The sequence below is a fragment of the Pagrus major genome, chromosome 21, assembly GCF_040436345.1.
Source record: "Pagrus major chromosome 21, Pma_NU_1.0".
Classification (NCBI taxonomy): domain Eukaryota; kingdom Metazoa; phylum Chordata; class Actinopteri; order Spariformes; family Sparidae; genus Pagrus; species Pagrus major.
Window position 1 is genome coordinate 33,238,118 of NC_133235.1, and position 16,999 is coordinate 33,255,116.

Here is a 16,999-nt window from a genome sequence, read left to right on the forward strand (position 1 = left end):
TTGCTGCGTCATGTTTGATGAAGACGAAACAGAAAAGTTCAAGCTGAACGTTCAGAAAGAAGAATTTCATCACTGAGTGCATCAAATGTTTGGTTCAGTTCTGAAACTACAGCAACAACTACATCTGCTTTGCCAAGTCCACATTTAGTTTTCTTTACAAGCTGGGGATGAAAGTGAGTGATGCAGGGAGCTGATCTGAGGACAGTGGATGTGACTCGTTCTCTCTTTCAACCTGAATTCTGCAGAAGATGATGAAAACTAAAACACACGCAGACAACAACAGTGTCTTCAGCCACATTGAGACCAAACAGAGTGTTTGGAGCATCATGGAGAAGAGGATTATACTGCATGAAGGCTTTGACACGTTTCTTTGGATGTTGTGATGTTTTGTTCCACTGTAAGAAATAGACAACTGGAATCTATTTAATTTGACTGAATCTAAGTTGATCGTGGCCTCGAAGGCTTTTACTGTGAAGGGGCTAAAGGAAGTGTTTGTGTTCAGAGTTCTGCCTTCAGCTTGTGACTGTGGCTGAGATGGAGGTGAAATATGTGATCCTGGGCTGTGGTTTACTGCTCTCTTCCTGTCACAAACACTGTTTGACATCTGTTCATCTGTTGGTTTTTGTTCAGGCTGCTCGGATCATTTCTCACTGTGGGCGACCCAACAGGAGCAGTAGTAGGTGGCTGAATGGAGGAGTTTGATACCCTTGATCATCAACTCACAGCCGTGCTGCTTCCTCGAGGCTGAGAAATCAACCTGCTGAGGATGATTGTAGCGAGAATTAACTTTCCCATCATTCAGATCAATACGTAGAATCACTGTGAGTGGTTCTGTTTCTGGCTTCTGGTACCAGTAGACCTGTTTTTTATCACACTGCTCAGTTCCTCCACAGCTCAAGATGATGTTTTCACCAACTCTCCTGGTCAGTGATAACTGGTCCTGAATCAGCTGTGCTGCCATGGCAACCAGCGCTGTAGAGAAGCAGACAGATAGATGAAGGTCAGTGTGACAGTGTTTGTTCCAGGTGGACTTTGTTGGCTCCTGATTGGCTGGAAACACTCACCTGAACACAGACAGCACAGAGCAGCAGCTGGGAGGAAAAGCATTTTGTGCAGTGGTGTTTCCTCTGGTGAACCTGGGGAGAAGTGGCGCTCTGACGCAGCTGAGGCCAAACGAGGACGAGCTGCGAGATCAGACGAGGGCCACGTGGTTTCTAACAGGTCCTCAGAGCTCCCATCAGCCCCTGCGGCGCACAGATAAGGCTGCTGATTGACAAAAGGCCTTTTTCACAGCACACATTTTGACTCGTCATAGAAGGAGAAGCACAAGTGTTACTAATAACATTAACGATGACTCAGCTCTGTTCAAGTGTCCCAGTCAGCCATGATGGTGTGACAGTGAGCCAACAGGAACAAAACCAGGACCCTGAAACTGAAGCAGCTAAATGGAATTCAGCCATCAGGATTTTATTATTAACACCAGAAAAAGGCCTCATTTTAAAAAGATTAAAAATATTGAGAGTTGTCTGATGTCACTGTTTTTGTACACTGGGAATAATTTTAGGTTTATTTTTGGTGTAATTTTATTGTGAAACAGTTTGAAGCTGGTGTACAATCTGAATATTTTAGTTTTAGTTTGATCTGAAAATCTTTGGTACAATCTGAATGTTTGAACTGAAGTTCGTTATAACTTCCTTTGATACAAAACAGTTTTTGTTAAATTCAGAATATAAAACAAACAGCAGCTGATTTAATGTTTTCTGTAAATGTTTTCTCAGATGAAGCTCTCGTGAAAGTTCAACCAGTGAAAACAGGTCATTGCTGTCCTCCAGCCGTTGCTGTCCAGCAAAAAAAGTTTTGTTCCTTTCTTCACTCAAAGTTCACTGTTATTTTAATGACCTCACTTAATTTTTTTTCCATGTCCTGCTCTATATTATGTTTCATCTCCTCACAGATTAAACCATCTTTGTTCAATCGTGTCCATTTCATTCCTGCTCAGTCAGTCAGCGTTCTCTGGGGGAAACATTGGGCTGTTCTTTATTTATTTGGTGGGTTTTTCTTGCTGCTGTTCAGACGCCCCTCGATCACAAAATCTCCCTGTAGAGTCAAAGTGACAAAGACTTTGTGACCAGACTCACTGATCACATATCATCTGCTGTAATAAACATGATGTTTACTTCATTCACTCGTCTCTCCTGATTGAAATCTGCTTTAAATGGAATAACAGCGTCAAACCAAAGCAGACAAATGTCAGTGTGTTCCTTTAAGAAGCTGAAGGAACAGTTATGATACATTTCATATTATCTGAAGGGATGTTTGTTCTGTTATGTGTTATAACTCTGAACACTTTCATCATTTCCACCATGAAAAACTGTTTGAAGAATGACAACATAGTGCAGCTGTCTCAGCAGACAACACATGTGTGACATTACATGTGTCTTTACGCTGTTAGATACGCGTCACACCAATAAATCAGCTCTTCCACTGTGGCTGTGTGACACATTTCAAACTAAAGCTGATCACATGCTGGATTTCTGTGTTTGCTGCTGGTGCTGACATTAAACATCACAGAGAAACACCACCACCCTGTGGTCGCTCACAGGAAGTGCAGGGACATCCACGTGACGCTGATGACGGTCGCCATGACGACACGATGATGCTCCGACCTCTTATTTTACTGACGACAAACCCACAGTGACATCTAGTGGATAAAAAACACACAGCAGTAAATGAGGAGTATTACTGGCATTATTGTTGTGACTACTTCTAAAAATACTTCAAATACTATTTCTACTGTAACTATATTATGAACTATATTATTTCTATATTATTGTGCTGCTGCCTGTTACAGTAGATGGTGTCATATTACTCTTACATGTACTATACTAACTATAACTATAGAAGTGTAACTAATCACAGCACTGTGTCACTTCACTTGAGACAGTACTGCAGTATTAGTTGAAGTACATCTCTGCTGGTGGGTACTGTGTGTATTTGTACTGCTTGCCTTGTAAGTTGGAGTTGAATTGCTCTTCTATAGTTTCTATTTTGATTTGTGTTCTTGTTTGACAGTTTTGACAGACAGAGACAAATGATGTGGTCCTGCTGATAGTTTCATCACATCAGAAAACACTTCTATGTGTCGTTTTAAAGCTCACTTACAAACCACACATTTTCTCTTTTCATCCGGACCACTTTTTGTCCCCGACCTCTGCCTGAATACCACCTGTTTCACATCCAAGGAGGGTTTTTACAGGCAGAAGCACAGCTGTGGTGGCTTCACCAGCGTCTCCCATTGTGGCTGACCTCTACATGGAGGAAGTAGAGAGCAGAGCCCTGAGCTCCTTCCAGGGAACAGCACCAGAACCACTGCTTCACATATGAGGAGCACAGCTGGACTTCAACTCTTCTGAAGCCTCCGCTGGCTTCGTCTTTACAAACTAACCCTCTGAACTTTATCTGACGTTCTGCTGGAGATCCCAAAGTTTACACAAATACCAAATGTGTCAGGCTGGATTTTGGGGAAATGTGTGTAAAATGATGCGGCAGACATGTTGAAATGTTCCATTTGATGGAGTCTTGGCTTTGAATCTTTCACTCAGTGAAACATCATGTAGCTTTAATGAAGAGACTGAACAACAGGAGACACAATAAAGATGTGACACTGTGTGTGGAAAAGGTTTGATGTGTCATAGAAATGACATGATTGAGTGAAATGACAGAAATGTAAGGGGACGTTTAAGGCTTCAAATCACAGTGGAGGAGTTTTGTGGATTTGTACTTTAGTCTTTTCATCACAGCTGTTCAACAACAGATAACAGTCTGTGCTACTAAATTCACCACCAACCTGAATGTGTTTGTGCTCACATCAATGTTTGTTTCTATTTCTATCACACAGCAGCTTCAGCCGAGCCGTCGATCGGCAGCGGCGGCCTTATCTGTGCGCCGCAGGGGCTGATGGGAGCTCTGAGGACCTGTTAGAAACCACGTGGCCCTCGTCTGATCTCGCAGCTCGTCCTCGTTTGGCCTCAGCTGCGTCAGAGCGCCACTTCTCCCCAGGTTCACCAGAGGAAACACCACTGCACAAAATGCTTTTCCTCCCAGCTGCTGCTCTGTGCTGTCTGTGTTCAGGTGAGTGTTTCCAGCCAATCAGGAGCCAACAAAGTCCACCTGGAACAAACACTGTCACACTGACCTTCATCTATCCGTCTGCTTCTCTACAGCGCTGGTTGCCATGGCAGCACAGCTGATTCAGGAGGATTTAACATTGACCAGGAGAGTTGGTGGAGACGTCTCCTTCAGCTGTCAAGAAACTGACCAGTGTGACTACGATAATCATGTATGGTGGTACCAGAAGAAAGACACAGAAACATTCACAAGGATTCTAGTTATTAAGTTGAATGATTGTAGCATAGCTGCCACATACAGTCATCCTCAGAAAAATGATTTCTCAGTTGTGAATGATCAGAACGGCTGTGAGTTGAAGATCCAGACAGTTAAACTCCTCCATTCAGCCACCTACTACTGCTTCTGTGACAAGAGAGTTCCCCACAGTGAGAAATGATGCGAGCAGCCTGAACAAAAACCAACAGATGAACAGACGTCAAACAGTGTTTGTGACAGGAAGAGAGCAGTAAACCACAGCCCAGGTTCACATATTTCACCTCCATCTCAGCCACAGTCACAAACACACTGAACTGAGGGATTTATTTCATATTATATTTATTTATATTTTGATCAGATATTCCAGCAGGTTTATTGTTGTTTCACACAGTGAGGAAAAAGGACACAAACACAAACACAATGATAAAATAAAGAGGAAAATAATTCAATGACAAACTCAAACATAATCCAGATGAATCAGTAAAACAACAAACATACTTCAGAATATTTCAATAAAATGATCTCAAACATAATCAAATGTTTACAGCCCAACGTCCTGCTGCTGAATAAAGTCCATCCGTCCCTCACAACACTAATGTCTCTGAATGAAAACACTTCCAGCAGCACTTGTTGTTTAACACCTTTCAGCAGATTTCACCACATCATTTCACTTTATTACATTTTAAAAGACAAATCTTGGACACATGTCAGCTCAGGACTTTGTCCTTCTAGCAGCGGCTTATTAGGACGCTCGTCTTGTTGGACACATTTCCATCAGTTTCCTGTGGATGTTTCTGCTTCCCAGAGGATGAACCCTAACATTTATGGTGACCTCCTGACCTTTCCTCTAGCGCCACCATCAGGACAAAAGTGTCTCCAGACCGACACTTCAGCATCTGGAAAGTTAATGACTTGATTTTGAATCAACTGACTGAAAACTTTAAAGAATGAAACACTTTGTAACATTTAAAGCTGCACAAGTCAAGATTTTATATGAACAGAGGCTGAAATGACTTTGTGTCATCAAGGGCAGACAACAAACAAACAAACAAACAAACAAACAAACATGGCCACAAAGGTCACATGTTTAAGAAGTGTTTCACTGCTCTTGTTGAAGAGGTAGAAAACCTACAAACTCCCAGAATGCACTGGGCTGCACTGGACCAATAAAGCCACTGCGAGGTGGGCGGGGCTTGGTTTTGGCTCGTCTGTTCTGAAACAGGAAACAAAATGGTGTCAGGCTGGTAACAAAGGATCTGGTACTAAAATGTGTTTGTGAAAACATTTGAGGTGAGAAACAGTCGATGCAGGAACAGAATCTGTGTTTAGATTTGATCAGCATCGCCTCGTTTGACAGATTGACACAGAGACTCAATCCACTTCTGTACTCTTTGTGTCCGGAGAGGCCAGACGGACAAACATGTACAAGTCAATGGTAGTTTGAACAATATGTATTAAAGTTGGGGTCGGTAAGAGCCACACTTTCTCAGGTGTGTGCTTTATGCTAACGTTAGCCGCTACAGGAGTGCGTTGCTGCCGCAGCAGCTCTGTTATTGGCTCAGGGGGTCTGTGCGTGTGCTTTGTGCTACTTGTTTAGCGGCTGAACGACAGTCTGTCACTGCCGCTGCTGCTCATCGCTCTGTGGCTCAGGGGCTGTGTGCTTTGTGTTCCTGAGTTATCAAGCTGCTGAAGAGCAGGCTCAGAGGCTGTGGACAGTGAACGCAGCACATCGTCATCGCTAACCCAACCACCTCATGTCTCACTCACATAAGAGACCAGCTGACATTATCATCATGAACGTGAACAACAAACATGGCTGTTGTTAGTACTCACCGCTGTCCAGCTAGCATGTTAGCATTGGGAACTTTGGCTGCACTTTCTCTGCCATTCTTGTGCCACTAGCTCGCTAACAGCTTTAGCAAACATCACCTCGCCCTGTGGAAGACTCCGGTCATACGCATTGATGCAGAGTGCAAAGGTCAGAGTGCGAGCAGACAGACAGGTACGTATGTAGACAGACAGGTAGCCTGTCCAATCATTTCATACGGGTCAAGTAGAACCATTGGACGGGCTTATTAGAGCCTGCAGCAGCCACAGATACTGGATTTATTTTCTGTTATTTGTCAGAGAGTTTGATTTATTGATTGCTGTCGGGATGTTCACAGATTTTCAATAAATATAACAAAGATGCTTCTAGAATAACTGAGCGACCCGAGTTTGAACAGAGAGCATTCAGAATCCTGTCAAACTGACAGAATGGCAGGATTCAGAGGAGAAATGGTCCAGAGAGAGTCAGAGAAAACTTCTTCAAGCAAAGGTCCAGAAGATCATCATCTGTAACCTGCGTTACAGCAACAATATGTAGAAATGTGTATTTTGTGCGATTTGCCAACACAACTGTGTAAATACAAATTCCAGGTTTCTGTAACAATTTGTCAGATGTAATGAAACGTTACGTTTTAACTACAAACAAAACACTCAAAGTTTGAACAAGTGCTTCACACAACACAGCTCTGCGTCTGTCTGCAGACTTTTATTTAGTGAAGCTGTCTCTGACCACTAAAAGCCAGTCTGAGACTCTGTCTTTTGTCTTTTGTCTCTCGCTCGGTCACTGTCTCTGTCTCTGCTCTTAATTTCCTGTCAGCGTCCTCTTCTGTCTCTTCACCTTTGTCATGATGTCCATGGAGGCTGCTGAGCCCGGTTCTGTTGCCCGTTCCGGCCCCGGACCTAAAACCCTCCTCCTCCTGGCGGTCTGAAGCTGCTGTGACAGCGGTGTAAACACCAACACTCCCCGGCGGTGCTCCGAGCAGAGTCAGCTAGCAGAGCTAAGTCATAGCTATCAGGTGGAGGCAGAGCAGCCGGAGGACATCAGAGGGAAAACCACAAAACATTTTCTCCATAAAATATGATCCAGTTGGACTAAAGTCATTGATATGGTGCTGTGTGTGATGTGCTGCTGTAAAGAGTTACACACTGTGATGCTCCCCGCTCACCACAGTTACATAATGCAGAGACAAGTGATAGGAGGGCGGAGTGGCTGAGACAGAGACACCATTCACTCTGTTACAAATCACAGGCACATTACAATGATTTTGTAACCCACTCCTTCTGCACCCACTGCCTCCCTCTACACCCCCTGGGACTCTGCGCTGTGTTTCTGATGTGTGCTATCAAAGCAGGTTCTGGATTGTGGTTCTGACCTGATAGAACTTTATTGGCTCACAATAACAACTCTTGTCTGTGCTGCTGAACACCACAGTGGCTCCTGGCTCCAGAACCTGACAGGGTAGTGCAAAGTCAGCTTTAAATGGAAAAATACATTCAAGTACAAACAAAAACAAAAACTCTGAAAACAATTCAAATATTTTAAAATAAAGATTTCTGTGAATGTAAATTGAGCTCTAGCATGCTAACCAGCTAGCTCTCATATCATCTCAGCTGGGACATGTTGACATGTATGTGAAGGCAGGTTTGCTCCTCAGCCTGATAAGTCAACAAAATAAACTCACAAAATGTCCAGATAGAAAATATTTTGACACCTTTTCTCCTCACAAACATAAAAACACAACTGTACACCTTCTGAATTCAAGTTTCTGTCACACTGATGTTCTTAGTGGAGAGTAGAGGAGCCAGATGCAGACACGGGACACACAGAATGTTATAATCAACACAAATTAACTTCACGAGGAACAAAACAAGTCAGAAGAGTCGAGGTCTCAGGCAGATCGTCTGGAGGCTGGTGAGGAGGGGAAAGAGACCTCAGGTGGGCTGCCTCGGGGCAGGACACATGTGGAGCTGTAGACCTCAGGACAATGGACAGAGCAGGTCTGGAGGGTGAAGGCCTGGACGCTGGCCACACAGATGGAGCCACACTGGAGGCTGGGCTGGGAAACAACCAGACTGGTGACATAATCTTCAGTATTATAATTTTCTTCATGAATGATTAAACTCTACCAGCTTTTACAACAGTGTGTCCTGTTTCTGAACACCTTATCAAACCAGTTGCAGCAGCAGCCATGTCTGTCCCTTTAGGGAGATTTCAGTCTGGTTGAAAATCGTCCAGACGCTCTGATCAACTTCCATTCTGAAGCTTTTAGGCTCAGCAATGCACCTCTACGGCTTCCTGGAGGCTTCACTAACACATTCTCTTGGATGGTCCTCTTTCCAACCTCGAATGTTTTTCTTCTGACTTTGTTGATTTCATTTGCTTCATCAGCTCTTATTGTGGAAACAACGTGGCCACTACATAGAAGATGTGATGAATTTTATTGCTGAGATGGTTTCAACAACACGTTGACAGAGGTTTCCACTAAAATATTGCTCTATGGTCGGAGGCTCATGTCTCTGATTATTCTGACACCACGGTCAAGTCAACTAGCTAACGTTACCACAACTCAGAGGAGGAAATCCATCGTGTTGTTGAGAGAAATACGGCTCAGTCATCATAGTTATCAGGATGAACTGGCAATTAAACAATTAGAAACACCCAGAGCAAGTTTAACCGTCAAGAAGTATCTACTGAGGGAGGGAAGTCCTATTACCATGAACCTTTGCAGTAACATGGTCAGTGTTTGCCTCTTATATCTAATGTTTCTGGATTAATATTGCAGCTGCATTAATGTGTATGTGCCATTTTACTGCAGGTTGAGCTCATTTTAACTACTTGATGCACTGTTGGCTGGTTTAATCTACAGCAATGCATCATATTCTCTAAGAGTTTATTGAGCTGAAGAAGGAGGAGACTGTTGTCAACACATAAAGGAACACTTCATCCTTCATGTTACGTGTGTCCTCTGCTCTCTTGTGTCCTGCTCCAGGTACCGCCCTCCCCATCTGACTGGTCAGGCACACCTGCAGCACATCAGCAATCGGGTGGGCTGCTATAAGGTTGCAGGGATGGAAACAGACGGGGCCAGTGGGTCAAGCCGCCAAGTAGTGTGTGGTGCGGTTGTGTATGAATCAGAGCTGTGTGGTGCTCATCCTCTTCTTCCTCCTGTTGTTATTATTATTATTACTCTCTCGGGGCTCTGGCTGTAGTGCTATGCCTGGTTATTGGTTGAGGTTTGTCTAGTCTAGATGTTTTTCTTTCATCTCACTTCCATGCGGAAGTTATCTTGTGTTAATGCTTTATTCACTTAAGTCTGAATAAATAGATAAATGGACCTTCCTATTCCCTTTCTTTCGTTAAACCCGGTATGTAATTAATTGTTGATCCCCCTATCTCCTGGACGCCATAGAAGGGGACGTAACAATTTGGGGGCTTGTCCGGGATCTGAATTTTGTTTAAAGATATTAGTAGAGATGTTTGTAGCTACCTAGACTATTCTTTGTTTTAAAAGCGTAAAGTCACTTCCGGTGGTTCGCGGTAAGTATTAGCGGCGGGGTGTGCACGGCCTAGCCTTCACCAGTTATTAACAACTCCCTCAGTTAGACAGAGGTGTCCTGCTGGGTTGCACGGCGGCTCTTCCATCGGACACTTGTTTATTGTTTTGCCTTTATTATTTTCGGAGTAAATCCTGGGTGGGGATCAAGTTCCCCGACGGAGGTAGGCGTTTTGGGGCTCCAGCCGCCGAAGTTCCGCCTTTCAAGTCGCCTCAAGCCCGGCACGCTCGAGAGGACAGACAGGTTAGTTATTGTTAGGTAGGATCTGGGGGATGTTTGTTTATTGTAAGGCTGGGTTTGTTTGTGTGTGTAGCATCCGGCGTTAATAGTTATCACGTTTACCACGGGATGAGTGGACTACACGCTGATTTGTTTGTAGCTTAGCCTAGCGGCTAAGCGCCATTGCCGGTGTGATGGCAAGTGGGGCAGTGTTTAGTGTGGAGGAGTTTGTGGCGGAACCTACGCTGAGTCAATTAGACAATTGTAGGAAGGTTGATTTATTTGCGATTGCTGACGACTACGGTATTCAAGTTTCAACCTCTTTCCTTAAGAAGGAGCTGAAAGCTGCCGTGGTTGACGGATTAGTGGAAGGGGGGATGTGTAGTTTGCCGGCGACTGTGGCCGTGGCCGTGGCTGAGTCCGCAGGGGAGGTCCGCTCCGAGTTTCGGGGGGCGGAAGCGACTGGGCCGCGGCGAGACATTGTTAACATGACCCCCGGTGTAAAACATGATGACAGGGACGAGAAGCAGTTTACATTCCGCGTTCACATCCAGTCTAACCTTAAAAGTGGTTTCTTCCTGGTAGCTGTGCGTTCCTCGTTCCCCATCGATGGTGTCGATTTTATTATGGGTAACGACATAGCTGGGGGTAAAGTATATCCATCATCCGAAGTCGTGGACAGCCCTATTGCAGAATCTGGACATGATGATCTGGTCCAATGTCACCCTGACGTGTTTTCAGTTAGCATGCTAACTAGAGCTCAATCCAGAAAACAAGCTCAGGATGTTGATCTGGCTGACTCTCTTTTTGCTTCTGTTTTAGCCGAGGACAGGCTGCCACCTATGGGTGAGGAGGAGAACTGTATTGCAGGCCTAGAAAAGTGTGGAGGTGGAGCGGAACCTGTTGCTGATCATGTGCTGCCACTGAGCCGTGAAGCACTCATCAGCTCCCAGTCAGGTGACCCATCTTTAAGGAAGTGTTTTGCAGCAGTTGAAGATGTCAGTAAGTGTACTGAGAGTCAGCCATTTTTCATAGATAACAGGGTGTTGATGCAGAGATGGATTTCACCACTAGGAAAAGCAAATGCAGTCGGTGACTGGGGCTCAGTGTGTCAGATAGTGATTCCTGCTGCGCACCAGCAGCATGTATTAGAGCTAGCCCATGAACATCCCTGGTCTGGTCACCTTGGTGTCACTAAGACCTATGACCGCATTCTGAAACATTTCTTCTGGCCAGGAATGAAGGCAGAAGTGACACGCTTCTGCAAAACATGTAGGACCTGCCAAGTGGTGGGGAAGCCAAATCAGGTTGTTCCTCCAGCTCCTTTACACCCTATTCCTGGTGTTGGTGAACCCTTTGAACGTGTACTGGTCGATTGTGTTGGCCCATTGCCGAGAACAAAGTCTGGTAACCAATTTTTGTTAACGGTAATGTGCATAACCACTCGTTTTCCTGAGGCCATTCCACTGCAAAAAATCACTGCACCTGCCATCACGAGGGGGTTGACCAAGTTCTTTACCATGTTTGGGTTACCGAAAGTTGTACAGACTGATCAAGGAACTAACTTCCTGTCATAATCTTTTAGACAGACCTTGCAGTCTCTTGGCATCACTGATTCAGTCTCTAGTGCGTATCATCCACAGTCACAGGGGGCACTTGAGCGTTGGCACCAAACTCCTAAGTCCATGCTGCGTAAGTACTGTCATGATACAGGGAGAGACTGGGATGAGTGTGTCCCCTGTGCACTGTTCGCCATGCGTGAAGCCAAACAGGAGTCCTTGGGGTTCAGCCTGGCTGAGCTTGTGTTCGTGCACAATGTGTGTGGCCCACTGAAAGTGTTAAAGGAACGGTTCTTGAGTAACATTTCTCTGCAGACTACAGTGCAAGATTTTGTATCGCGATGTAAGAAGCGTTTATGTCATGTTTCTGCGCTGGCTAAAGTGGCACTCTCCTCCTCCCAGGAGAGTATGAAAGAACGGTTTGACCGGAAAGCAGTTAAGCGTGAGTTTGAACCTGGTGAGAGAGTTCTGGTGCTGTTACCGACGCCTGGCTCTGCTCTTACTGCCCATTTTTCAGGCCCATATGTCATAAAAAGCAAGGTGTCCGACACAAACTATGTCATTCGCACGCCTGAGCGCAGATGTAAGGTGCGATTGTGCCACATGCTTAAACCCTATTATTCCAGGGAAGCCGTCCAGGGGGAGCAGGAAAAAACTCCGGAGACTGCTGCCCCTCGCGAAACAGCTACTTCCTTGGTTTGTATGGGATCTTTGTCTGACGATGGTTTGGCGGTACTGGGAAGTGATCAGCAGAGTGGTAGGCTGTCTAACACAGAGTTCTTGTTGAAAATAGACACCCACTTGAACTATCTCCCTGTAGGTCAACGACAAGAGATAATTTCTTTAATGCGCTCCCATCCATCTCTGTTTGGTGACGTACCAGCTAGCACCAACGTGTTAAAACATGACATTGAGATTGGTGCTGTGTCTCCCATTAAACCGCATGCTTACCGTTGTCCCTTAGCCAAGAGGGAGCTGATGAAAAAGGAAGCTAATTATCTGTTTGAAAATGGTTTAGCTGTACCTAGCTGTAGTCCTTGGAGTTCCCCTTGTTTGCTGGCTCCTAAATCTGATGGTACCGCGCGCTTTTGTACCGACTATCGCAAGTTTAACGCAGTTACAGTGCCAGACTCATTTCTTCTACCTCGCATGGAGGACTGTATCGATAGTATTGGGCCGGCCATGTTTATTACAAAGCTCGATCTGCTGAAAGGGTACTGGTAGGTTCCATTAACACCCAGAGCTTCTGAGATCTCGGCCTTTGTAACCCCAGACCACTTCCTGCAGTATACAGTTATGCCATTTGGGGTGAGGAATGCGCCTGCTACATTTCAGCGTCTGATGAATCTGGTGCTAGGGGCTGTCAAGAACTGTAGTGTTTACCTTGATGATGTCGTTGTGTACTCAAGCGATTGGGCCAGTCATATTGTTAGTTTGGCGGAAGTGTTTCAACGACTTGAAGAAGCATCCTTGACCCTTAACCTAGCCAAGTGCGAGTTCGGTAAAGCCACGGTTGCATACTTGGGGAAGCAGGTCGGCCGCGGGCAGGTGAGGCCCATAGATGCTAAAATCTCGGCCGTGCTGTCCTATCCGGTTCCCACGTCAAGGCGTGAGCTACGGCGTTTCTTGGGCATGGCTTGCTATTACCGGTGTTTCTGCAAAAACTTCTCTGTGGTAGTTAATCCTTTAACCAGTCTGTGTAGCCCGAGGGTTCCTTTTGTATGGAATACTGAATGTCAGTATGCCTTCGAGGCAGCAAAGTCTCTCCTCTGCAGTGCACCTGTCCTGGCGGCGCCTAACTTCTCCCGTCCTTTTAAGCTGGAGGTTGATGCGAGTGCTTCAGGAGCTGGGGCTGTGCTGATACAAGATGGGGAGGGTGACGTGTGTCATCCAGTGCGTTACTTCTCGGTCAAGTTCAAACGCCATCAACTGAACTACTCCACCGTTGAAAAAGAGACCCTGGCTATGCTACTCGCACTTCAACATTTTGAAGTGTATGTCAGTGCCAGTCCATCTCCTGTGGTTGTATACACAGACCATAACCCTCTTGTCTTTCTAACACAGATGTACAACCACAACCAGTGACTGATGCGTTGGGCCCTGTTGGCGCAAGGATACAACCTGGAGATTAAACACAAAAAGGGGACCGACAATGTGGTGGCTGATGCCTGGTCCCGTGAGTGAGGGGAAAAAAAAAAAAAAAAGGGAACAGTTCTGATGTGTAGTATGTTGGATCGCTAATCATGTTGTTGATGGTGTTGAAGGTAGCAAACTATTAGTTTGCACTTATGGGAGGGGGTGTTACGTGTGTCCTCTGCTCTCTTGTGTCCTGCTCCAGGTACCGCCCTCCCCATCTGACTGGTCAGGCACACCTGCAGCACATCAGCAATCGGGTGGGCTGCTATAAGGTTGCAGGGATGGAAAGAGATGGGGCCAGTGGGTCAAGCCGCCAAGTAGTGTGTGGTGCGGTCGTGTGTGAATCAGAGCTGTGTGGTGCTCATCCTCTTCTTCCTCCTGTTGTTGTTGTTGTTATTATTATTATTATTATTATTATTACTCTCTCGGGGGTCCGGCCGTAGTGCTATGCCTGGTTATTGGTTGAGTCTGAGGTTTGTCTAGTCTAGATGTTTTTCTTTCATCTCACTTCCATGCTGAAGTTATCTTGTGTTAATGCTTTGTTCACTTAAGTCTGAATAAATAGATAAATGGACCTTCCTGTTCCCTTTCTTTTGTTAAACCTGGTATGTAATTAATTGTTGCTCCCCCTTTCCCCTGGACGCCATAGGAAGGGACGTAACACTTCAGTTCATCACAAAGGTTCAACATCAACACATCTGGAGATTCATGGTTTTCACTGGACAGGAAGGTGATGAAAAACTGTAATCTGAAAAGTTCAAAGTAACTAAAGCTGTCAGACAAATGTAGTGGAGTAAAAAGTCAAGTATTTGCCTCTGGGTAGAAGCATAAAGTAGCATCAAATGGAAATATTCAAGTAAAGTGAGTCAATTGAATTTAAATTGAACATTCCCAACACTACATTTATATCTCCTCAACAGTTGAACTGTAAATAGTTTTATTAATTGCACATTATCAGGCCCAGAGCCACTGTCCTTTATTTGGCTCTAAGATGTAGTTACCTTTACATCTAAAGGTGTCTTGAGGGTGAACTCATGAATGGCGACCCATCTGTTGATGATCACTGTGTAATGTTCATCCAAACTGTACAAACAGTTCACTGCAACATGACAATATCAGCTGCCTTCATTTACCTAAGTCACCTTAGACATCATCACAACAGTTGCCCCCCTGAGAGGTTTGGCAGGAGCTGCCACTGGAGCTGGTGGAGCTGTCAGAGTCAGGAAAACAAGAGGTTACAGAACCACAGCCACAGGAGACTGATTCAGCACAGGAACTGGAGACAGCTGCAGCTCAGCTCAGACAGGTTGCTGCAGAACAGGAACAGAGGACTGCTGCAAGGCAGAGCAGGAGGCCGGCAGCTGGAGGTCTGGACGGGTATCAGGAAAGACCGCTGGTCTGGCTCTGGAGAAAGTCTGCTGACCCGCCGACAAGGAAGCGGGAACATGTGACGACCGGGCCACCAACTGAGGACCAGGGACTGGTGGACCTGCTGGTGGAGCTAGATAAAAAGTCAAAATCAACAAAGTCAGTGAATGAAGTTCATCCTCTGGGGACCAAGAATGTCTGTAGAAAATGTCATGTCAGTCCATCCATCCATCCTTTGGTCCAGGTCCAATCCATGTGGACTAAAGTAGTGGAGCGACAGACATCAGCATCCATAGAGCAACACTGCTAGTGTGTCTAAAAAGACAATAAAAGAAGAGACAGTCATGTTGATATGAACATTAGAGAAACACATCATGGAGCTGAAATATGATCCTGCTTCATCATTTGGACTCGTTCACCTCAGCCGACACGTTCAACAGCACACAGGTTTTTGTATTACGCTGTTTCACTGTGGGGGGACGAGCAATACATACTACATCTTTGGCTCTGGAACTAAACTGTTTGTATCAGGTAAGAATAAAGCTTCATTTTCCTTCAGTTGTTTTATTGAACAAGTTGAAAATGTGTTTTTAATGAGTTTCTGCTGCTTCAGGCTTTACATGTTAGTTTGTTCATAATTAGTAGAGATTTCTTGCAGCCATGCAGCTATTGTTACATAAAAAGGTTCATAACTCCTGAAAAGATGTTTAAATCTCACTGCACAACTGAAGTTCTTCTTTATTTCTGCAGGAGATCAAACTGATTCATATAGAAAAAGTCTGATATTGACAATGTTACAAATATACAGTATTTGATCCTCTCAGTAATTCAGCACCATCTCTTGTTTTTATAAAACAACATCATATATGATATTAAACATCATTTAATATATGTCAGGAAATGTATTTGAAAAACATCTAACTTTAAATATGTTGTATAGGATAATTAATAAGTCCTTATTAAATGGTCAAACTGACCTCATGACAATTGTATTTTATATGATGGTACATATGTCTTTTAGTGTGAGATATATTTATACATGAAGACAAACACTGAATATGATATTACAATAAATATAATAAATGCACATTATACTAAAATGTAACAAACATTTGAAAAAATAATATAGTATGTTATACAATGGCACATGCAAATATGTATTGTTTAGGGTGATTGACTTTTAAATAATTGATATATAATAATAAATATATCAATTAATAATTTCATGTATAATTTAAACAAAAAAAAGAATAATTCCAAACCTAATTTCAAATACTTCAAAGTAAATGTATTTGCGGCACGTGATGGTAAATATTGTGTACGACATACTGTTTTCAATAAGACATATTACATTATATTATATTATATTATATTATATTATCACATTTAATTTAATCATATGTGAAGTTCCTGTAAAGGATCAATAAATTCTTACCTTTTTTCATATTATATTACAAAGCAGTTGTTATTCATATTTGACATATCTGAACAAATCATTGTAATTGTGTATAAATGTAAAAATACTGAAAAAAAGAAATATGATATTCTTGATGTACTGATTTGTTTTTCTTTAGCGGCTGCACTAAAGTACACGGTGGTAAATCTGTCATATGTTAGACATGTTGTAATAACTTAGTTGTAATAAGAATTAGTTGTAATAAGAATTTCATGTGAAGGTTAATATGTATTTTATTGTATTTTATTAAACCAACAAAGTTTTACCTTCTTTTATATTAAATTACATCTTTTTTCACATTAGTCATATGAAAACATGTATTTGTAATTGTGTATTAAGTGTAAATATTTATGAAAAACATGAAATTCAAGATGCATTTTTTAAAAAATATTCATAATATGTGGTGGATAATGTAAACATTAAAATGGCAGCGCGTACTAAACTTGAGGGTAAATATGTCCTTTATTATAATATGTCTTTTATCATGATACACATG

General features: G+C 43.6%; 1 pseudogene and 1 gene segment (V, D, J or C); one reads left to right on the plus strand and one right to left on the minus strand.

Moving 5' to 3' along the window:
* Positions 1–640: 640 nt before the first annotated feature.
* On the minus strand, positions 641–961 carry LOC141017113 (T-cell receptor gamma chain V region V108A-like). The segment is given in 1 exon segment: positions 641–961. A coding segment is annotated over 1 exon segment (321 nt).
* A 3,127-nt stretch (positions 962–4,088) lies between these two features.
* The window catches only part of LOC141017154 (immunoglobulin lambda-1 light chain-like), a 31,769-nt pseudogene continuing 18,858 nt past the window's right edge, over positions 4,089–16,999 (plus strand).